Source organism: Denticeps clupeoides, chromosome 2 (genome assembly GCF_900700375.1).
Source record: "Denticeps clupeoides chromosome 2, fDenClu1.1, whole genome shotgun sequence".
Lineage (NCBI taxonomy): Eukaryota > Metazoa > Chordata > Actinopteri > Clupeiformes > Denticipitidae > Denticeps > Denticeps clupeoides.
In genome coordinates this window covers 17418522-17442286 of record NC_041708.1, presented here as the reverse complement: position 1 = coordinate 17442286, position 23765 = coordinate 17418522, and the positions used below count along the sequence as shown (strand labels likewise).

The 23765-nt window shown below is 40.1% G+C and overlaps 1 protein-coding gene across 3 annotated transcripts in view; it reads left to right on the top strand.

Moving 5' to 3' along the window:
* The window catches only part of LOC114770720 (phosphatidylinositol-binding clathrin assembly protein-like), a 24665-nt gene extending 900 nt beyond the window's left edge, over window positions 1-23765 (top strand). Inside the window, exons 2-22 of one of the 3 annotated variants that reach the window (XM_028964863.1) lie at window positions 5614-5756; window positions 7355-7430; window positions 9862-9964; window positions 10380-10473; window positions 10565-10676; window positions 12168-12274; window positions 12358-12399; window positions 12704-12715; window positions 12837-12922; window positions 13300-13423; window positions 14553-14680; window positions 14756-14847; window positions 14928-15062; window positions 16320-16409; window positions 17000-17113; window positions 17220-17250; window positions 21481-21580; window positions 21663-21713; window positions 22504-22608; window positions 22779-22883; window positions 23052-23765. In XM_028964863.1, the coding sequence (XP_028820696.1) occupies window positions 5614-5756; window positions 7355-7430; window positions 9862-9964; window positions 10380-10473; window positions 10565-10676; window positions 12168-12274; window positions 12358-12399; window positions 12704-12715; window positions 12837-12922; window positions 13300-13423; window positions 14553-14680; window positions 14756-14847; window positions 14928-15062; window positions 16320-16409; window positions 17000-17113; window positions 17220-17250; window positions 21481-21580; window positions 21663-21713; window positions 22504-22608; window positions 22779-22871 (1838 nt within the window). In that variant the 3' untranslated portion in view covers window positions 22872-22883; window positions 23052-23765. Of the gene's footprint in view, window positions 1-5613; window positions 5757-7354; window positions 7431-9861; window positions 9965-10379; window positions 10474-10564; window positions 10677-12167; window positions 12275-12357; window positions 12400-12703; window positions 12716-12836; window positions 12923-13299; window positions 13424-14546; window positions 14681-14755; window positions 14848-14927; window positions 15063-16319; window positions 16410-16999; window positions 17114-17219; window positions 17251-21480; window positions 21581-21662; window positions 21714-22503; window positions 22609-22778; window positions 22884-23051 lie in introns of all 3 variants that reach the window. The other 2 variants (XM_028964855.1, XM_028964865.1) reach the window with 2 other exon arrangements.

Genomic DNA, 23765 nt, shown 5'->3' with positions numbered 1-23765 from the left:
ATTAATATAAACTCTTTAAATACCATTTAATTGTGATAAATGCTAGTTCATTCTGTTCTTGTGGAAGCTGCCTGTCTGTTTACAGAGGAGTTATTCATATTTTCATCTCATGTGTGGCATGACAGGAGCCACGTGGCAAACACTGACCAGGCAATTACATTAGGTACCTATAAATGACTGCAAGTGAACATTTTGTTGTTCGAGTTGTTGCATAGGAAGCTAGTGATGTAGTTCTTGAGACCGGTCTTTATTGAGGTCTTGGTCTTGGTCTCTGTCATGTCTTGGTCTTGGGACCAATGGGATGGGGAAAACAAGAGAAAACAGCTCGTCCTCACAGAATACAACCAGTCAGATGCCTCTATTTTAAAAACTTTACATTAGCCCTGTATACATTTGCACAATTTTTTCACTTTTAATCGAATAATTACGGAAACCGATTAAAAACGTTTACTGTAAATGCTTCAAGTAATCGGATTCGACTGAATCTGTTAAAAATGTTCAATCCGATTAAAAAGGGTAGTTTAGAACTTTCTTGTAATCCTATGGATCGAGGAAACTACTCATGTAAACTGGCAAACCGATTATTAGAACGCTTTCCTTGTGAGCTCGCGGCAGGTAGCTACAGGCTAGTAGCCAAGTAGAGTTTACCTCAGTAGAGTTTACCTCAGTAGAATTCACTTCAGAAGAGTTTACCTCAGTAGAGTTTACCTCAGTAGAATTTACCTCAGTAGAGTTTACCTCAGTAGAGTTTACCTCAGTAGAATTCACTTCAGAAGAGTTTACCTCAGTAGAGATTACCTCAGTAGAGTTTACCTCAGTAGAATTTACCTCAGAAGAGTTTACCTCAGTAGAGTTTACCTCAGTAGAATTTACCTCAGATGAGTTTTCCTCAGTAGAGTTTACCTAAGTAGTGTTTACCTCAGAAGAGTTTACCTCAGTAGAGTTTACCTCAGTAGAATTTACCTCAGTAGAGTTTACCTCAGTAGAATTTACCTCAGTAGAGTTTACCTCAGTAGAGTTTACCTCAGGTGCTGTGAGCCAAAATGAGTGGATCTGTACAAAAAAAAAAACAACAAAAATTTTTTTTTACATTTTTATTAGACATGTTATAACAGTTAAATATCGTGGAGAGATTGGATGGGGATAAAATCCGAAACACGAGCTTCCCAATTTATACAACACTATAGGAATCGCATCACCAAAGGACTCGGCGCTCTGACAGTGGTTGCTTCTGGGTAACACTGTACATAATTTCATAAAAGACCTCCAACTCATACGGAAGTTTGCCTTCAACTCCTGGTCTGTAAACTCAGTGAGAACTACCGTTTCCCACCAGTGTTTACTGTGGATTCTCATCCACTGGCTCCTACTCTTAGTCAGAGGAAGGGGGGCAATCCACAGAGGCGGCGCTAAGACATCTGCCTCAACTCGCTCCCTTAAGTAGTGCCAGAGTACCATGAACTGCTTACAACGAATTATTTACCAAGAGACAAAGAAATGACATTAATGTCAAATCCATGTTTAAAATGAGCCGGGTTCAAATGTGAATAAGTGGCGGCAACGGTGGCAAGACTGTTCAGGTAGCCGATACTGAGGTGAATAAAGGAGAGACTTTTTAGGCGGAATAAAGAAGGAGAAAGGAAGCTTCAGAGGTTCAGATAGAGCATTTTCTTTTTTCTGTACAAGAAAAGTTGCTTAAGACCACCACATCGCTTGTCAAAATAATGTATGATCGGATTAAATGGCTGGAACATGTAAACGTGGAGATTAAATTCAATCAGATTGAAAAAAAAGTGTCCATGTAAACTATTTTCTCAACTGACACTGCCAACGTGTCACAGTCCACACACATCATAGAGAAGTCAGCAGAGAAATGTCCAGACATTTCCCTGAAGTAGTTTTTGACATGGCCAAAATAATTTTTAAAAAATGTTTTTTTGAGTGCATGGTTTTCTATTGCCCATTTGCACCTTGACAGAAACAGCTGAGACAACATCTGCATTCACCAGGCATCTGGAGAAAAGCACCATGAAAAGTTTGTCTAGCTCTGTCTAGCTCTGAGCAAGGTGATGTTAGTTCTAGCCCTAGTCTGTTTTCAGTTTTGGTCTAGTTCTCGTCTTGTTCTCGGTCTTGTAAGTCTTGGCAGTGTCTTGGTCTTGGTACCCTCTGGTCTCAACAATGTCTTGGTTTTGGTGGTCTTGACTACAACAGGAAGCATAAAAGAATTGACAAGCGCAAGGTTTAGAATGACTTGGTTAATGACCAAAGTGCTTTGTCACAACTTGGCCAGCTGGGACATAGCACATCCATAACTGAAACCTTTGAGCTTTTCAGTCGTTCCAAAGAAAGAAAGCTTGATAGGTCAAGGCTATTTCTTTGACATAGAGGGAACGTACTCCCCAAGCAAACTTTCTGTCTGCATTTAACAAGTTTAAAGACACTCAGATATGAGTGCACATGGCATGTGACAAATTGTAACCACACAAAGTAAGATGCATCATTATTATCAGGTCTGGAGAGTGGTATCCATTACAAGTTTACCAGCTGCTTATTATCGATGGGGATGCAGTCATGCAAAATTAAACAGAGAATGATACCAGCCATTTATTTTCTAAGATTTATTTCGTGAATCTTTTTGTAGATACCTCATAAATTCTGTTTTCAAGTTATATTTAATATATCAAAGAAAAACCTCTAAGGAGATTACCGAAACCACAAAAATTGGGTTAAGTTATTACCCAATTTTTAGAAACTGGTAGGATGGTGGGGAACCGAGAAAAAATCTTAAATGATCACTGAAACACAGCCAAATTGTAAAAAAATGAAACCAGTGAAGCAGGGCTCTAGAGTGTGCCCAGTTTGGTTGCACATGTGACCTGGTTTCTCAGTGTTGGGACTAAATAAAATCGGAGGTCGCACCAGCTGTTTGGGGGGGACCTCTCCATAAACTCCCTATGCTTCAAACAACAGACACATATTAGGGCCATGTCGTATTCTAATCCAATCAGAGTTTGTGAAGGGTGGGACCTGCGTCTGATTGGCCGAGGTCCAGCTTTTCCTGTACATTTGAAAGTTTCCTGTACATTAATGTGGTGGCGGGTGCCGGCCAACATGACTGTATCGACGTGTTTTGTGTTTGTTACGAGTCGTTTATAATTTTTTTATCCACACCTATAGTTTTATCCACACCTATAGTCTTTATCCACACCTCAGACTTTGCTATTTTTTATCACCAAAAGCTAGCCTCCCTTTTACTGCCTCAGCATTCAGTTAAGCGTTAATCAAAATTTCAAGCCGTTTTATTTAAATTTTCTTGTTTAAATTTCAGATCAGTGAAGAACTTTAAGCACCAACATATTTTCACTTTTATGTCTGGCACAAAATATATTACTTAATTTTCTTCCTCCCTTTTTCTGTAAAGTGATAGAAAAAAACAAAACCCCCAAATGACACACCCCAAAAAAAGCATATGCTAATCACAAAAACAAAAGACATTTACACCAAACCTTCTAACACCCCCAGTGATGATATTCCCCATATTCCGCCAAACCAAAACATCTGGATGTGACACCCAAACAGTAACAAGCAGACAAGATTTAATCATGCCGGCAGAAGGCCACTCTGACATTTATGTCAACCAGATTGATATTCAATTAAGTCAGTATTGCCTACATGGACAGCAATATAAAAAGAAGAAAAAAAGTCACCCTGTAAAACTGTGTTGTTAAATGCGATCCCATCAAAACCTTTGGTGCACCTGAATTTTGTGCTGGTGCACCTATGAAAAAAAAAGGTAGTGTTGAGTTATGTTCAACAGTGATCATATGAGCATTTTAAAACACACAATGTGAAGGGAGCTCAAGGGATTTGGACTAAACAGCTATACCTGGAGTAATGAAAGATGGTCATGTGGTCTGATGAGTCCAGATCTACCCCGTTCCAGAGTAATGGGACAAGCAGTGATAGAAGTGATGCAGCCGTGCCTACTTCCTACCATGCAAGCCTGTGGGGTTAGTGCTATGACCTGGGGTTGCTGCAGTTGGACAAGTCGAGGGTCAGAAAAATTTGCCCCCTTAGAATGGGGTCTGCTGGCTATACTGAATGACCAGTTTATTCCATCAGTGAATTTCTTCTCCCCTGATTGCACAGGCATGCTGTTGCACACCCTCAGGCTGTCTGCCTTGTTTGTGTCCTGTTTCTGCTCCCATCATCATCATCATCATCATTGCTTGCTACTTTATAAGGACTAGCTGGTGCTCCGTGGGTGATTCTTTTGCCAAACTGTGCCTATGTGCCAGAGGAGTCATGCTGAATGTGAAGCTGTTATCTGTTTTGGGGGTCTCAACCCCCTTTTTGTTAATAAATAATTTTTATTGCCCCTTGTTACAACTATCCTAAACCTAGACTGAAAAGAACAAACAAACTTAATACAGATTTCTTAGTATCATGATTACATATTTTTGCTTGATTCTAACAGTTGCAAGGGGAGTACACAGCTAGCTTACTTATCATTATCAGTTGTCACTGTCATTATTTTCTACATAATGACAACACAAATTCCCAAAGATGCAAATATATTGGAAATGTTTTAACAGCTGTATTGCTTATGGATATAGGAAATAGGCATGTAGTACTTATGTAAAACATCTAACAGGACTCACCCCTAAAGCCAGGAACGGTTAAGTGGGAGGGATTGGAAGTACAGCATGCTGGATGTCCAAAAAGGGGGTTTCATTGTCCTGTGTTCCCTAATCGTTTTCACCTGTGTTAATTGTATAAAGCTGCCCTGTTCGTTTCTGTTCGGTGTCAGGTCTTTAACGTTATGTTCCATGTTCACCAGTGTCTACGTCTCGGATGTCTCCCCTGTCCTGTGATTCACTAATTAAACCCCGGTTTCGTGATGTCAGGTGAAAGCGTCCTCCATTCCTCGTCATTCCTCGTCACTCTTCGTCCTCCTCTCCGTTCACCCGCCGCGTCATGCCCGCATGGACGTGACAGATGTGAATAGGGATGAATTGTTATTGGACAGAGACAAATGCAGCTATTGGGAGATCAAAGTCAAAGTAAATTTTATTGTCATCTTAGCTATATACAGTCCAGTATAGAGAAAGATGAAATGACTCCAGTTGCAGTAAAACAAGAAACAAAATAGGACTGAAAGTTGCCATATTTACATGAAGTTGGCATTTGGAAAATAGTTTTTTTAGAAAAAATCTCTATAAATAGCTAGAAACATGGACAAAAGCACTCTTTCTTTAACATGGACAGAGTTCCTGAGAATGAGGTTGTCGTCCATACCTAGCAGGTTCATCCCATAGACAGTGAAGTGTAAAGTGAAGGGTGCAGTTCAGTCAGTTAACGCTCTGTGTTTGTGTTTGTTACCTCCCTGGTAAGACCTATGCAGGATGCTTGAGAGGAGACTTTGGCCAACAACGTCCTTTAGAATGAGCTTCTTAAGTGCTACCAGGCTTGAAAACATCTGATAGCAGAAGGGAGACCTATTCACATATTTTATATTATTATGATGAGTAATTATTTATGTAAACATATGTAACGATTACATGGTGACAACCCACAGGTTTGCATGTTGAACGTATTATTATGTGTTTGCAGATCTGATCCACTGCACCAACGAGATGAACGTGAACATTCCTCAGCTGGCCGACTCATTGTTTGAGAGGACCACCAACAACAGCTGGGTGGTGGTGTTCAAGTCCCTCATCACCACTCACCACCTCATGGTGTATGGCAACGAGGTGAGCACTCACTGGACTCAGCCATGCTATGTGATTGCTTCTGAGTGATCTGTTGGTTGTTTTGGTGCATAGCTGGAAGGTTAAAGGTCCCCTGTTCTGAATTTGTTTTGCTTTTATATAGGTCTTAGTGGTCCCCTAATACTATATCTGAAGCCTTTCTCCGAACTACAGCCATGGTTACAGACCCTTTTAGCCAGTACCACAGTGAGGTTTCCCAATGATGCGCTATCTCAGTGTCTGTAGCTTTAAATGTAAATGAGGAGGAGAGAGGCAGGACAAGGAGGAGAGTGTCCTATAGAAGTGAGCAGGCATTTGCAGAAATTATGTCATCAACACCATTCACAAACCACAATGTTTGGCGCAGACAGAAAGTTTTGTTGCATTTTACCCCCCAAAAAATGTTATTAACCCACTGGTTCTTCAGAGTCTTGCATCACAGAACTAATCACCAAGCATCTGCAATGCTTTGCATGTTTTCAAGCCATAATGGTAGGTGGAGGTACCTACCATTATGGCGGGAAATTCTCTGGGCGTACAAAGAATGAGAAAGGTAAAATTTCCAATTATGACGACATCAGGGGTTAAATCCCAGATCCGACCGTCTGAGCTGCCACTCTGAACGGTGAAGCAGAATGGCCAAATAGCTTTTTATACATATTGCCATTTCTAGCAAATGCAGGACCATAGACAGGCTACGGGAACACGTATTAATGTTAAATAATCTCACAAAGTTAAATTTTCATTATAGGGGACCTTTAAAAGTCTAGCAGAGGGGTGTCCAAACTTGATTTCTCAAAATATTTGTTATTCAGAGCATTCATTCGATTCCTGGCCAATGCAGCTCTGCTGTTTTGGTGGGCCAGAGGTGGCCTAGCGGTTAAGGAAGTGGCCCCGTAATCATAAGGTTGCCGGTTCTAATCCCGATCCGCCAAGGTGCTACTGAGGTGCCACTGAGCAAAGCACCGTCCCCACACACTGCTCCCCGGGCGCCTGTCATGGCTGCCCACTGCTCACTCAGGGTGATGGGTTAAATGCAGAGGACAAATTTCACTGTGTGCTGTGCTGCTGTGTATCACAAATGACAATCACTTCACTTTTTATAGTTCAGATCTGCTAGCTGGCCACACTTTGGACATTCCTGCTCTAGCAATTGTTGTGGAACTCGTGTCAATGGTTTTAGCGTGAACTGCACATTGCAGCTCACAGGAATTAGAATTAATACATACTGATCACCAATCACAGATGTGATTTAAAAGGAAGTGGTGGCCTAGTGGGTATGGAAGCAGACCTGTAAACAGAAGGTTGCCAGTTCAAATCCTGAGCTGCCAAAGTGCCACTGAACACACACTGTCCCCACACACAGCTCACCAAGGGTGATGGGTTAAATGCACTGTGTGCACTGTGTGCTGTACTTTCTGTGCTTCACAGTGACAATCACTTTACTTTCTCTTTCACATAACAATTATTTCAAATGAATATCTGAGGATAAGGGTTGATGGCCAATTGATTTGGGAATCCTTACAGAAAACCATCAAACACCTGTAAGCCTCTTAAGAGCATCTGTATTATTTCCTTCTCTCCCCCTCTTTCTCTCTCAGCGTTTTGTTCAGTATCTGGCTTCAAGAAACACTTTATTCAACCTCAGCAATTTCCTGGACAAAAGTGCCCTACAAGGTACAGTATGTTAAGGTTGTGTTCAGCCCTTGGTGCATTACCTGCAGTATTGTATTTATTTTCTGGAATACAACATATTCTTGATAACATTGTGCTTCAATTGATTTAACAGATTGTAAATGTAAATGTGCAGCCCTTTTTGCAATCGCTTTATGTATATGAGTTCATAATCAGAGACAGAAAACATGGTTTGATAACCAAGATGATGGAGAATATCTTAACCAAGGCAAGGAGCTTGGCCTCAAAATCCATGGTACTGGAGCACCAGCTGAGCAAAGGCATGACACTGCATAAAATATGTCATTTAGTTTTCATAATTTAAAACTAGAAATGTTTGAAAACCATTGAACCGATACTTATGTCATCAACTCCAAGTAAAGAGTCTGATAATGTCAGTAAATCTGTGCAGTGATTATTGTGTGTAATCAAGACGGTTAATATTGTCAATGCTTGTAATATATTGCAAGACCATTATCTACAATTTCAACATTGGCATTAATTGAAGCAGAAAAACCCAGACCCCCCCAAAAAAACTAATATATATATATATAGGTACTGTCATATGTGAAAAAGAGCAAATTCATAAGAAATTTTTTTTTTAAAAATATGTGAAATTTGGAAACCCCTGTCAGCCTGCATAGTTTACTCTACCTTTACCAAAAAAGATAACAGCAGGAACATATGTAGGAACATTTTGCAGGAACATCTGTACTGGGGCACATTCAGAAGTATATATTTGTATATGAAATTAATTAATTCAAATGTGAAAAAAGACAAAACATTTCTCAAAAAAAATTTGTTTAGGTGAAGGATACGAAAAGTAAAATGTCATCAGATTTCGCTGACTAAAGCTAGACTAAAATAGTAATGGATTTCTCCCACTTAAATATGACTAAAATGCTAAGTGAAACTTGACTATACATGTTCCGGTCTGAAATGGGTTACTCCAGGTCCGGGGTCCTGACCAGTGTCTTATGTTTGTCCTGTGTAATGTTTCCTGATCGTATTCACCTGTGTTTGATCGTATAAAGCTGCCCTGTTCGTGTCTGTTCACCGTCAGGTCATTGTTACATGTTCACTGTTACTGAATGTCTCCCCTGTCCTGTTCATCACATATGAAGCCCCTGTTTTGTGACGTCATGCGAATGCGTCCTGCTTTCTCGTCATGTCTTGTCATCGTTTAATATCACCTGCCTCGCCATGCCAAACGGCCGTGACAAAAATAAGTATGGACGTGACAAGACGTGAAACGACAGCTCAAGACCTTCCTCTTTAAAGAATATTTAGATTAAATTGTAATTTTCTTGTTGTCGAACTTTGTGTACAGAATCTACAACATTAATAAATTAAATAGATGAATTAAATAGATGTATTCATAGTTGGGGTCCTAGTGAACCGGAATTGATCTCTTCATCGATGGTAACTTGAAAGCACGTTGTAAGTCGCTCAGGATAAGGGCGTCTGCCAAATGCCGTAAATGCAAATGTAAATCTGTCACATATGCTCAGTGTGAACCTACTTCCAGTGCCGAATTTGCCAATCTTGGTGTTCTCTGGCAAGTGCAAATGTTTGATGTTCTCTTGCAAAGGCAAACGTCCTGCACGGTGTTGGGTTGTAAGCACAACCTCCACCTGTGGATGTCGGACCTCATACCATCCTCATGGGTTGTTGCCCTCCAACAGCCTCCTTATGTACTGAACTGTCTCCATTTGACTTCACGAAAGTGAAGTATGACTGACTTGGAGTTACATTGTGTTGTTTAAATATTCTCTTTTTTTGAGGAGTTGTGTGAAAAAGGTTAGTTGATGAACCTTCGTTTTGTCGTAGCTTTTGCTAACGGAAACATAAATACCCCAAATGCCACCTAGCAACTCCCTCTAATTTTTTTAGAAACCATGTCCTTCAACACAATAACAAACTGTCCACTTTATTAGGAGCACTTGCTCCTGCGGCCAACAAATTATTTATTCAAATAATTCAAGAAATCAGTTCCAAATTACGTTCAAATAGGAGCACTTCAAAGAATTGCCTGAAAGCTCAAAATTATATTAATGACATGAGCACTTGTAATCAACAGCAACAACTGTACACACTAACCAGAATGTGAACAGAATATTAAATAAGTAAACAGGAATAACATATAAAATACACACCTAGGGGGGTCATGGTGTGATTACACTCTTATATACTCTTGATACACATTTATTTTAATATGTGCAAATTGAACCGGGTAAGTTTTGGATTTAGTTTATATGTGGCATCCTTTTGCTCTGTAGGTCATACTTGTGTATATGACAGTATTTTAAACTGATGCTATACATTCATTGCATTAGAAAATGTCAGATTAATGAAACCTTGAATGTAAATTTTAACATAGTTTTAACTGAAATAATTGTACAACTAATTTCCATTTCATTTTTTTATCCTGTAGGCTATGATATGTCAACATTCATAAGGCGGTATAGTCGATACCTTAATGAAAAAGCTGTGTCATACAGACAAGTGGCATTTGACTTCACAAAAGTGAAGCGTGGGTAAGAAATCAGGTTATATTCCATATTGATATTCAATGATGATGAAATTCAATGGTGTTCTGAAGTCTAGAGCTGGGTAAGGGGGGCAAAAATTCCAATCTTGTATATGTAAATATGTATATGTAAATATACATATGTAGATATATAATGTTACAATAATTTTAAAAAATACAACTCGTACACCTGAAGTCAACAAACATTTCATTTAATAATAGTTTGTTAACTATGTTTTCTCTTATTAAGAACTTTTTTGCGGACTCAGTTGGATATTGGGTCTAATAATGACGTTTTGAAAGGGATAGCTCCCTAAGTGACCTCTTGTTGATTGATATTGAAGTATGCTTTTTCACCAAATTCATCTGGTGATCAAGACTCTGACAGTCTTGTTGTTCTTGGTTTCTGTTTTTTTTTTTAGGGTTGAAGGTGTGATGAGAACCATGAACATAGAGAAGCTCCTAAAAACCATCCCAATAATCCAGAACCAGATGGATGCTCTGTTGGATTTCAATGTGAGTTTTCCTTCTCATCCAATGCCACCAGAAGGATGATGTTGAACAATGATGGGCTGTTTCTCCAGTGGCCTTCTTTTAATTTTTCCAGGTTAATTCCAGTGATCTCACCAACGGAATCATCAATGCAGCCTTTATGCTGCTCTTCAAAGATTCCATCAGACTTTTTGCTGCTTACAATGAAGGGATAATCAACCTACTGGGTGAGATACAGCTTTTATTCATATTCACTTCAGAAGATCTGTTAGACTTAGTTTTTGGCTTTTTTATTGGGGTGTGGTTTAGAGCTGGGTTTTGGGTGCTTCTTCGCTTTACTGTATGATAATCTGTTGTTTTTTTAAAGCTGCCATTGCTGCAGTGGAATGGTTGCATGATATATGGCAGCAATCAGTTGAAACAGCTGAGGAGCATGATTTCTTGCGTTTGAAAGCCTTCTTCAAAAATATCTACTGTTAAATCAGTCTTTATCTCATCAAAATTAGATTCAAACTAAAGTGTACAGCAACTTTCTTTCAGTTATCCCATTACAGGAATATACATACAGGGATATTTACATAAGACATAGTGCATAGTTTACTGTTCTTCTCAATCAATATTTTGCGGCATATTCACTCCATGTTCATAAAACTATCTACTACTAATAAAGTTCAGGAGGCACAGTTTTAAGTGAGCAAGTCAACACGTCAAACCTATTCTTGTCTTCCTAAAATCATCCTTGAATCATTGTCATGTGGCAGGGTACGTTATCCTGCTGAAAAAATGCAGTGCCATCAAAGAATACTTGGTCAGCTACAGTATTTAGGTGATATGCTATGAATGCAGGACACAAGTTTTCACAGCAGAGCATTACCCAAAGCATCACACTGCCTCTGCTGACTTGCCCTTTTCCCATAATGCAGCCGTATGCCATGCCATGAGCACATAAGTGACACATGCACCCGACCACATGGTGTAATAGAAAATATGATGCCGAGCTTAGCGCAAAACAATATGCGTGGGTTTCTAAACTCTCAGTAAGACGATAATATTGTGGTGTAGATCTCTGGACACTCAGAGATTGTTAGGATCAGCTTTTCCTCCATTCCTGCTTTGTGTGTGTGTTCCGAAATGGCAGAAAGAACACTACATTTACATTTATTTAAATTTACAGCATTTATCAGACGCCCTTGACCAGAGTGACTTACAATCAGTAGTGACAGGGAACAGTCCCCCTGGAGCAACTTAGGCTTAAGTGTCTTGCTCAGGGACACAATGGTAGTAAGTGGGATTTGAACCTCGGTCTTCTGGTTCATAGGCGAGTGTGTTACCAATAGGCTACTACCACCCTACTGGAAACACTATCCCGCTTTGATTCTATTGGCTGCCTGAAAATACGTCTTGGTGCACAGGGGTCAAAGTTCTACAAACTTAAACTTTGACTGTGTTCTGAGAACAAGGCTGCAGGGAAACTCCTACCCGGAGCATCAGGCTGCCACAGTCACTATCGGCACTACTTTTTAACAATAATTTTTATACCAGAAAATCACCAGGCAACGTCATTATGATGTTCAGCTCTGCATTGATGCAATATCGTCCATATCGTCCATCTATTATACAATTAATTTCAACACCCCTAGTTTGCATACAGTTACAGTATATGTTTGCTATAAATCAATATATAGTCTTCATCCTAGCCGATCTTTTTGTTAACACAGAGAAATACTTTGACATGAAGAAAGTTCAGTGTAAAGAAGGCTTGGACATCTATAAGAAGTTCCTCCCCAGGATGACGCGAGTCTCTGAGTTCCTGAAGATTGCTGAGGTGACTGTGCTGTCAGTTGGTTTGAAGGTGCTGGCTTGAGTCTGGATGTGGTCCTTGTAACCTGTTTCATTTTGTTTCTACAGCAAGTGGGCATTGACCGCGGGGACATTCCAGACCTGTCCCAGGTGAGAACAACCTCCTGTTCTAGTAACCCAGGTCAGGGTTCATACTGGTGCTCGAAATGCTTGAATATAATGTTGTTTTTTTGAGGTTTGAAAAGTGTCTGAGTGGAGGATTAAGTGCTTAAGTAGGATGTTTGTTTGAAATCACCTTGAAGTCAACAATCCTAAAATGAGAACTGCTTCTTGTCCTGTGTATGACTGTGATATGCCGGTCATGCATTTTCATGACCCAAGTGAACCTTAGAATGACTATTTCTATTTCTACTGTTTTTCTATTGTTTACCCCTCTCTCTCTTTCCTTTTTTAGTTCACTGTCTGTGTAAGTATTTCATTCTCTCTCTTTATCTCTGTGGTTGTGTTTTTGTTGATTATCGTGATATCCCTGGCTGGATATTAGATATTAGTTAGAGCAAGATGATTTTTTTTTTTTTTTGCCTCAGGCTCCCAGCAGTCTTCTGGATGCTCTAGAGCAACACCTGGCCTCCTTGGAAGGAAAAAAGGTCAAAGACTCGACAGCAGCCAGCAGGTGCTGCTACTGCTGCTTTTTAATGCATTTTTTATTTATATATGTAGTTATTTCAAACTTAGAAAAAGAATGTTAATGCCCTCTACTTGATTCCAAACAGTGCTTTCTTCCCCAGCCCCTCTCCCCTCATTTACCCTACATTAGGAAAATGAACTATTCAAGTTGGCACATGTAAGATGTAGTCATGTGTTTTTGTTTTATGTTATAGATTTAGATTTTACCTAAAGTGACTTACAGATGAAGAATAATATTGAACATTCAGGACTATGCGAGACATTAAGCGTCTACTAGAACTAATATCATAAGTATACAGTCCTGGTATTGTGGTTTAGAAGTGATGCTCTGACAGCAGTGACAGCTCTGTGGCCCGTTTTCAGGGCAAGTACTCTGTCCAGTGCAGTATCTTCTCTGGCCAATACCGGCATGTCTTTCACACGTGTGGATGAAAGAGAAAAACAAGCAGCTCTTGAGGAAGAGCAAAGTCGACTCAAAGCATTGAAGGTAATTTCTTTTTATTTTCCCATCTTTTTCTAATATAGTTCATTGACATGCAGTAAACTGATTAGTACTGTACATTGCCAGCCCTGTTTCCATTTTTTCTTTTACTAACATGAAATAATTGCAGTATATGCATTAACAATATTCATCCATCAAGTTTAACAAGAGACCAGTCATGTATGTCAGGACAATATGGACTAATAGTAATATTACAATATAGTGTGACGTACAATATACAGTACAGGCCAAAAGTTTGGACACACCTTCTCATTCAATGTGTTTTCTTTACCTTCATGACCATTTACATTGGTAGATTCTCACTGAAGGCATCAGAACTATGAATGAACACATGTGGAGTTTTGCACTTTACAAAAAAATGAAATAACTGAAATAACATGTTTATATTCTAGTTTCTTCAAAATAGCCACCTTTTGCTCTGATTACTGCTTTGCACACTCTTGGCATTCTCTAGATGAGCTTTAAGAGGTCGTCACCTGAAATGTTTTTCCAAAAGTCTTGAGTTCCCAGAGGTGTTAAGCATTTGTTGGCCCCTTTGCCTTCACTCTGCGGTCCACCTCACACCAAACTATCTCATTCAGGTCCGGTGACTGTGGAGACCAGGTCTCCACTTTTTGTTAAGTACATAACTCCACATGTGTTCATTCATAGTTTTGATGCCTTCAGTGAGAATCTACCAACGTAAATGGTCATGAAAATAAAGAAAACACATTGAATGAGAAGGTGTGTCCAAACTTTTGGCCTGTACTGTATATAATTTATATCTTAATGTAGCAGAGCAAACCACTGACTCTGTATGGTACCACTATCTCAGCGGGTCTCCAGATATGTTGCAAGTAAAAAGCAATATATACTAAATTTTTGTTGTCTAGCATTTGTTTTGTAGTGAATGGTAATACCACCTCTTACATCTCATATAATTATAGCATTGACTCCTCTCTCTGCATGCATAGTTATATGCATGAATACTTTTCTGGACAGTGGTGGAGGGAGAGGAGTACATGCTGGCTGTTTGGCAATGATACCGTACCTGGATTAGGCCAAAATATGTAGTCGCAGCGAATGTACCCAGTATAACAAGTCACTGTAACTGTCTGTGCCTGGTCAGGAGCAGAGAGTGAAGGAGCTCTCCCAGAGGTTGTCCTTCACCACCACTGACATGTCCCCAGTCTGCAGCAGCAGCGCCAGCTGCAGCTCCGCTCCAGCCGTTGACCTCTTTTCCACCCCCAGCTGTTCCAACGGGTGAGTCCAGTCTCCAGGGCCTGTTCACTCCTCTGGCTGTCCACACTGTCAGCTTGACTCTCTTCCACTCCTCAGGATGCTGAAGGTGGAGAGTGATTTATTCTACTTGCAGAACCCATTTCAACAGCCAGCGCAGCCCAACCTGTCAGCAGCTTCTGACTGGGCTGGTGAGAGAGGTTATGATCCTAGTCTGTGTGTGTAGATCCGTACTTCTGAAGTATTGCTCTCATCCTCTGTACCTTTTCAGATCCTTTCTCCTCCTCTGAAACTGTCTCCATCCCGAGCCGCAACCCTTTCCTAAACCATGCTGCGCACCTGCCTGTTGTGCCTTCAGATAGTGTTCGTTTTGCCACAGGGATGTCAAGTCATGACACGTTTGGTGGTAAAGTCCTCTGCCCAGTTACATTTCTTCTTGCATGTTTTTGTTTTCTTGCCTGAAACAGCCTGCATGTTATAGGCAATACTATAGGCAAATTAGTAAGATGTACAGTGGTGTGAAAAAGTGAAAGTGAAGTGATTGTCGTTGTGAAACACTGCAGCACAGCACACGGTGCACGCAACAAAATGTGTCCTCTGCTTTTAACTCACCACCCTTTTTGATCAGTGGGCAGCCATGACAGGTGCCCGGGGAGCAGTGTGTGGGGATGGTACTTTGCTCAGTGGCACCTCAGTGGCACCTTGGCGAATCAGGATTCGAATGGACAACCTTCTGATTATGAGGTTGCATGCTTAACCGCTCTCCAGAGTTGCTCAGTTGGGTTTAAGTCAGGTTTCATGGACTTGTTGTTGTGGACTTGTTGTTGTGAAGCCACTCCTTCATTATTTTTGCTGTGTGCTTAAGGTCATTGTCTTGTTGGACGGTAAACCTTCGGTCCAGTCTGAGGTCCTGAGCACTCTGGAGAAGGTTTTCATCCAGGATATTCCTGTACTTGGCCGCATTCATCTTTCCCTCGATTGCATCCTGTCGATGCTACTGACAAAAACACCCCCACAGCATGATGCTGCCACCACCATGCTTCACTTTTGGGACTGTATTGGACAGGTGATGAGCAGTGCCTGGTTTCCTCAACACATTCCTCCTCTTAGAATTAAGGCCAAAAGGTTCTGTCTTGGTCTCACCAGACCAGATTATCTTTATTCTCACCATCTTGGAGTCCTTCAGGTGTTTTTTTTTTAGCAAACTCCATACAGCCTTTCATGTTTCTTGCACTGAGTAGAGGCTTCCGTCGGGCCACTCTGCTATAAAGCCCTGACTGATAGAGTGCTGAAGCCTGAGGGCTCTCACCAAGTCTCTTCTCCCCCGATAGCTCAGTTTGTGTACATTAATGAGGAAACAAAATGAACTTAAATGATTTTAGCAAATGGCTACAATATAACAAAGAGTGGAAAAAAATTAAGGGGGTCTGAATACTTTTCGTACCCACTGTATAGTGTGGGTTAGTAACAGGCATCAGGAACACCTTTCTTGGCAGTGCGTGGACAGTCTCTCCCAGCTTCTGGACCTCAGTAAAATCAATCCCATCAAATTGGCCCTACTTACACCAGCATGCGAGAGTGTGTGTGTGTGTGTGTGTGCATATGCATGTGCATGTAAGCACTGGTTCGGTTGGCCTAAACGGATGCTGGGGATTTTCTGCAGGGCCTGCAGTTCTCCACGGTCAGAGCTCAGTGGGTCTTCATGTGGATTTCGAGTCTGTGTTTGGCACAAAAACCACTAACAACTTTGAAAGTAAGTTTTGTCAGTTGTTTCAAGTCCCTACACTACCTGTGAAACGTTTGGATGCACCTACACATTTTTGGGTCTCTCATTTCTTACACTATTGAACAAAACTGAAGACACAGAACTCTGAAATAACACACAAGGTTATGTAATAAAATAAAGTTGAACATTGTAGTCATGCTGTGATGAGCTCCCTTTGCTTCTCTCCACCACCTTAAGTCAGAATGTTTTCCAACAGTCCTGAAGGTTTATGCTGAACGCTTTCTTGTGATTCACTCATGTTAATGAGCATCTCATGAAGCAGCTCATGAGCTAAAAAACAGATCCTCCTTATGGCTGCTGCCATTGCAAAGAATTTAATTCTTGTAAATTGAAAATCTAGTAACATCAAATAAAACGTTAAAAAAATTACACCACAATGATTGTAATCATTGATGATTACATCATAATCTTGTTTAATTTTTATCTGATTACTACAATAAATTAGAATGTTTGAATATCTATTTTAATAATTTTTAATAATAATGGTTGTATCTCCTGTTCTGTATGTGACCTTCATTGGTCTGTCTTGTGTCTCGATTGGCTGGATCCCATGACAGGTGGGATTTTAAAGCCCACTGTGGCTTACTCTGATCCTCAGCTGGTCTCTGGTGGTCATCCAGAGAAGCTGGTGTCTGATGACCTGGACTCCTCTCTCGCCAACCTGGTTGGCAGTAAGTATTTTTTATTCTGAGCACAGGGAGATTTCTGTTATTCCTGTTGAACAATTATGCTAGAATTTGTGTAATGTGTGTGTGTTTGTGTGTGTACTTCTTCTAGATCTGGAAATTGGAAATACATCTACAAAAAAGTAAGAATTTTATCTTATCTCAATGACTAAGTTCATATTCAAAGTCTTTGTTTAGAGGAGGTGTCTCTGTCTTGGAGGCACTTATCTTGCATACTTTTCTTCATCGAAGACACCTGATTCAAACTCTGCTCGTTGCCACCCTGTTCTTGAATCAGGAATGGTGGGTCATGGAAGCTGTGCTGGAGTGGTGACCTTCAGGAACAGGGCTAGTGACCCCTGGGTTAGGGCAAAAATAAATCTGTTAATAAATATATTTGTCTATAAAATGTCTATAAAAAGAATTATCACACATTGAATGACACTAAAACTACACACACAAATAGAAGTTTCACTGGTTCTGCTGTGACTGGACTTAAAATATTCATATAATATTAAAATATTCATATGCACATGTACAGTTTAGCTTTCCCTGTTTCAAAGCAATCTCACAATAATGGTTGAATGTGGTATTTGTAGAAAATGCATGAGCTGGTTAGTGGGGTAGATGTGTTATTTTGTAAGTCCATTTGTAAGCATTTAGAAATGATCTAATTTAGAAAATTAATTTAGAAAAATGTTGTGGGTTGTGAGGTGGTCAGTTAAGATGATGATGATCAAGCATATACAGTTGTAATATTGCACAACAGTTATTGCACTTCAGGACACATAGAATAAGGTAAGATAGTTAGAATATTCTAATATAAACAGCAAAAAAAAAGACAACACAAGTTAACACCTCAAAATGTTTGTCAAACCATTTTTAAAGAGTTTTTGAAAGTGAAGTGATTGTCATTGTGAACCACTGGAGCGCATCACACAGAGCACACATCAAAATGTGTATTCTGCATTTAACCCATCCCCTGAGGGAGCAGTGGGCAGATATGACAGGTGCCCGGGGAGCAATGTGTGGCTTCCTTACCCGCTAGGCCACCACTGCCTCAAAAATATGCAGTCGAGATTCCCACATTTGTGGAATTCACAGGGATCAGCACAGGTGGAGTGCTCAGCACAGATCACGCTCTCCTGCAGTGTGACAGGGTGTATTATCATACTAAGACCACTGCCATGAGAGAAAACTGTTTAGCTCCCGTTAAGCCAGCTGCCCTGCTGAACCCCATAGGCACCCCCATTCCCCCGAAATCCACCCACCACAACATTCAGTCAACTGCCAAACTACAACTACACCTCTGAACAGGTGGACAGAACCGAAGCCCGCGAATGTAATTGTCAGATGTGTCATCATGACAGTGTGAGCAGTTGTTAGTAGACGTAAAACACATCCTGAACATCCTTTGGCCTGTGTAGTGCACTCTATGAAGAATTTTATATTGTGTTAATTGTAGATTAGTTCATTTCTAGTTCATTTAAATATTTTTAAACAAATCTGATTGAATAAATTGTCGTATGAACTGACCAGACAGACCCTCCTCCCATTTTTGGAAAAAGTCCTGTAAATTTTAGACAGTAATTTGGGAGTTAGGTTGATTCAGTCATCCTTTGTCCATGCTCCCTTGCAGAGTTTTTAGACAAATACATGGTGGTTTATCATTCGAGAGGAATTAAGAAATTTAGAAATGGAGGAGTCTAGAGACCTAAAGCAATTGTTTGCTTGGGATCATTGCAAATATCAGATCATCTCCTACCTTCTTTAAAAGTGGCACGTGGTTTAATTTAACTATGTCTGCCAGCCAAGGCTAAACTTTAAAGGAGGTTGTCTGGTAATTTGTCCTGACACATGCTTTTAGAGAAATATACACTGCACAAAGAACACTTAAACAACAAAATGTGACTCCAAGTCAATCACACACAATCAAACTGTCCACTTAGGAAGCAACACTGACTGACAATCAACTTCACAGGCTGTTGTGCAAATGGAATAAACAACAGGCGGAGATTATAGCCAATTAGCATGACATTCCCAATAAAGGTGTGGTTCTGCAGGTGGTGACCACAGAGCACTTCTCAGTTCCTATGCTTTCTGGCTGATGTTTTGGTCACTTTTGAATGCTGGCGGTGCTTTCACTCTAGTGGTACCATGAGACGGAGTCTCAACCCACACAAGTGGCTCAGGTAGTGCAGCTCATCAAGGATGGCACATCAATGCGAGCTGTGGCGAGAAGGTTTGCTGTGTCTGTCAGTGTAGTGTCCAGAGCATGGAGGTGCTACCAGGTGACAGGCCAGTACATCAGGAGAGGTGGAGGAGAACGTAGTAAGGCAACAACCCAGCAGCAGGACCGCTACTTCCGCCTTTGTGTAAGGAGAAACAGGAGGAGCACTGCCAGAGCCCTGCAAAATGACCCCCAGTGTCTGCTCGAATGGTCAGAAACAGACTCCATGAGGGTGGTATGAGGGCACGATGTCCACAGGTGGGGGTTGTGCATACAGCCCAACACCATACAGCACGTTTGGGTCATGTGACAGATGTGACAGAGACTGGAGACCGTGGAGAACATTCTGCTGCCTGCAACATTCTTCAGCATGACCGGTGTGGGGTGGCATTTCTTTGGGGGGCCACACAGCCCTTCATGTGCTTGCCAGAGGTAGCCTGACTGCCATTATTTACCAAAATGAGATCCTCAGAACCCTTGTGAGACCATATGCAAGACAATACTAGACCTCATGTGGCTGGAGTGTGTCAGCAGGTCCTGCAAGACAAATGCATTGATTCTGACCTGCCCGTTCCCCAGACCTGAATCCAATTGAGCACATCTGGGACATCATGTCTCACTCCATCCACCAACGGCACTTTGCAGATTTTTTAGGTCAACATTAATAAGGGTTTTTGGGCGATAGCTGGTAGGAAATGTAGGGTTTTTGCCTGGTTGTAGAAAGAGATTAATGGTGGCAGAGTTCACATGAGGTGGTAGCCTGCCATTCTCTTTGCTTTCCTGTAACATTCTGTAAAAAGTTGGTCCCAGAATTGTCCAGGATTATTTATAGAATTCAGCTCAAAATCCATCTGAGCTTTTTGGAGTTCATCTGGTGTTAGTGGAGAGTCCAGATAATGTCCCTTCCTGGAAATTACTTGTTAGTCTTTTTAGGGAGCCAAGAAACTAGAGGCTCACAGAATGGAAAACATATGTGTGACATATAATATATTATATAATTACAGAGAACAAAAGTTTCAACAGATTTGTTTTTTTTCCTCTAAAGTAGTATACCCTAGTCTATCAAAAAATAGAATAATCTTTGGATTTTATAATTTTATAGTTTATATTTGAATACATTGCTTTCGGGACATGCTAAATGAGAGCATATTCCAGAGAAATGGTGCTTATAAAAATATTATATCTTTACAATAGCAATAGAAAACACACAGTAGTTAAACACAAGGACATGAATATGTCTATATATATGTTATATAGTTTTGCTTTATAGATTTTATTCAGTATTTCCAGTTCCTGGCATATTACATGATTTTCTTTTAAGGATTTAATGTTTTTTTCTAATTCCTGAGTACATTTGTTTTCTTTTTTTCTTTTTATGTGATGAGAAATTATTTTACCTCTCATCGCAGCTTTGCCTGCTTCACAGACAACAGATCATTACAGAACAGGTCATTACAGTCTAAAATCTTTATCATTAAGCAGTTTTTACTTGGTGGCATGACCTGTATATGTATTAGAGTTAGAGAAACAGATGCATGATCGCAACAGCTATAGGGTGTATCTCAGTGTCTGAAATGTCACTCATCAGTGACTAGGAAATAATCCAGGAAATATCCAGCAAAAATCCAGAAAATAAACAGCTGCTTAAGAACTTCCTCTTTAGAGAATACTTACACTAACTTGTAACTTTCTTATAGTCTGTAAACTCTACAATGATGAACCAGAACAGATTACTTCATTGGTAATGATGGTAACATGAAAGCACATTGTATAATGTCTGCCAAAGGCCAAAAATGTAAATGAACTTTCATTTTTATTTTAATGGCATTATGTATCTATCTATGTAACTATTTATTTGTTTATTTAGCAGCTTTGCACATCATCCACACTTTAAGACTAGGGCTTAGAAACATGCAAAGTTTAGTCAGTTATAAAGTAATAAACAGTCTCAAATGTTTTGGTAGTTTTATTAGAGGCAGAATGTCAACTGAGTCAAATAAGCTTTTGTGTGCATATGACTCAATCAACCAGCCAGTCAGTCGCAAAGACTTTAATGTGTATAAAATAGATGTATCTAAAACAGAAATAAACTCATTCACACGCAATGCTTTCCTGCTGAATGACTCTGACTACCATTCTGCAGTGATATCCACTGGACTCAGCCTGGGGAGAAGAAAATGACTGGTGGGCTGAACTGGCAGCCCAAGGCTGCACCCAGCACAACATGGAACCCAGTTTCTATGGTAACATTAAATGGAGCCCTTCATTGCTCAAATATAAATTAGGCAGATTCCTTCTGACTGACCTTGAGAGATGCTCTTTCAGCCTTCATCCTTCCCTGTGACGACACCAACAGGATTGGTGGGTTACAGCCTGGTGAGTGTGAAATATCGGGAAATTTTTAAGATGAATTTTGTGCTTTCATCAAGTTTTGTCTATTTAGTTAAATAAAGGAACACATTTTAATGTGATGTTGCCAATATTGCTGACTCTTAATTACCAGTTATTTTAATGCATATTTGGTTATTATGACAAATTGTGTATTATATGAGGTTTTTCTGGGTGGCACAGTAGCATGTTGGTTGTGATATTATTTATTAGACAAAAACAAAGGATCCACCATGAAAGTTTTGGTGGTTAGCTGGTCTGGAGCACACTGGTGTGTGTTAACATAGTGCCCAGGGAGAAAGACATCAGAGATGTTTTGGAGGGATTAAAAAGCCATTTCCAATCATTTTGTGGATACATTCAAGTCATTTGCCAGGGGTGGATGTCCCATCCAATTCACCACAAATTCAGACTGTACAATGCTGAGAGAAATGACAATAACCCCAAGAGCTCAGATAGCAGGTTGAAGTTTATGACAGTACAATGACAAAAAGACTGAGCATGTTTGGAATGGTTGCCAGGAGAAAGCCTATTCTCTCCAAAAAGAATGTGGCTGCACAACATCTGTACAAACCCCAGTTTGTGATGTCTGCAAAAAAAGTAGAAGCGATGGACCATTATGCACAGCATCATGTTTAGTGTGAACCAACACAGCACATCAGCCCTCACATCTCATACCAATTGTCAAGCATCTGAAATTTAAAGATCAACACTTTTCTTGGCAAATTTGGATATATGTCTTGGGTATTGTTGTACTTAGACATCACTTACCTTGCAGCCTCCTCCTCTGAGCACCATGACCTTGATGACTCCGCCCTCACTGATGTACTCCCGGCCGGTTCTGAGACCATCTAACCCATTCAGCTCAGCATCCGGTGCACAGGTGAAAGACTGGACAACACTCTTATTTCAAAGCTTATTTCCTGTCCATCTGTCCCCTTCTTTGGACCAGGCCTTCTACTCTTCAGGCCTCCTCTTACTGTCTTTTATTTTCCTGTCCCTTTGTCAGTCCTGGTGTCATTTCCTACCTTTTCTTCTTTCTTGTCTGTCCAGCCATCTGCAGCATCCATGCCCTCCAGTCAGAGTCCCTTCAAACTTCCAGGGCAGGATCCCTTCACACAGCAGTCTCTCAAGGACTTCCTGTAGAGTGTCTCTTAGGTACCACTTATTTATGAGAGACTTATGACTATAAGTCCCATGCTTGTTCTAGGCTCCAAGCTGCTACTCAAAGCCTAGTTGAAAATGTTTTAATAATGAAAATAGAAAAATGAAATAAAAAAAACATAATATCACACTGATCTGAGATTTGCTGTTTTTCTTCTTTAGTTACAGTTCATGAAAAAAAGAACGAATCTGTCAACAGTAGCTCTCATTTCCATTGCTGCCTTGCCCTTTGGAGGAACTGTCATACTCAAAAATCCCTGGCTGGGATGATGATGGTGATCGTTGAAGAGGATGCTCAAACTCTGCAGTTTCGACCTTATCATTTTATAATAAAGATAGATATGGACCCTGGACATACAGTTTAGTGTTTTGTTTTCTCTTTTTGGAAATCCGAGAATATTATATTACTTCTGTTCACAGTAGGTATTTTCCATGTGTTTTATATGAATACATTTGTTTGGTTTAAAAAATGTGACACTGATAAACACATTTTTGATTGTTACGGTGAGCTGAAGTTCTATTGCTGATGTTGACATTAAAAATGTTGTGTGGCTGGGGGTTTCTGTGTTTAGAAAAATTCTTTGTAGACTGAAAGGATGAAATTTAATTTTTTTTTTTGGTTGGTTTGACCATCAGTGACTCTTTGGTTTGGGACTTGACAACCAGAGTGCTCATCCTCGCCACTGTACTGTACACCTAGAAGAGTACATTTCAGTGGAATGACTTTTCACTGTAAATGCAATGTTGATCTAAACACAGACACCATTTGTTAAGTTTGGGAATATTGTCTGTTGTGTTCACAAGTAGTAATTTCTTTACATATTTAAAGGAATAAAGTGGTAGACACTTTCTTTTACGAATAAAGTCCTAATTCAA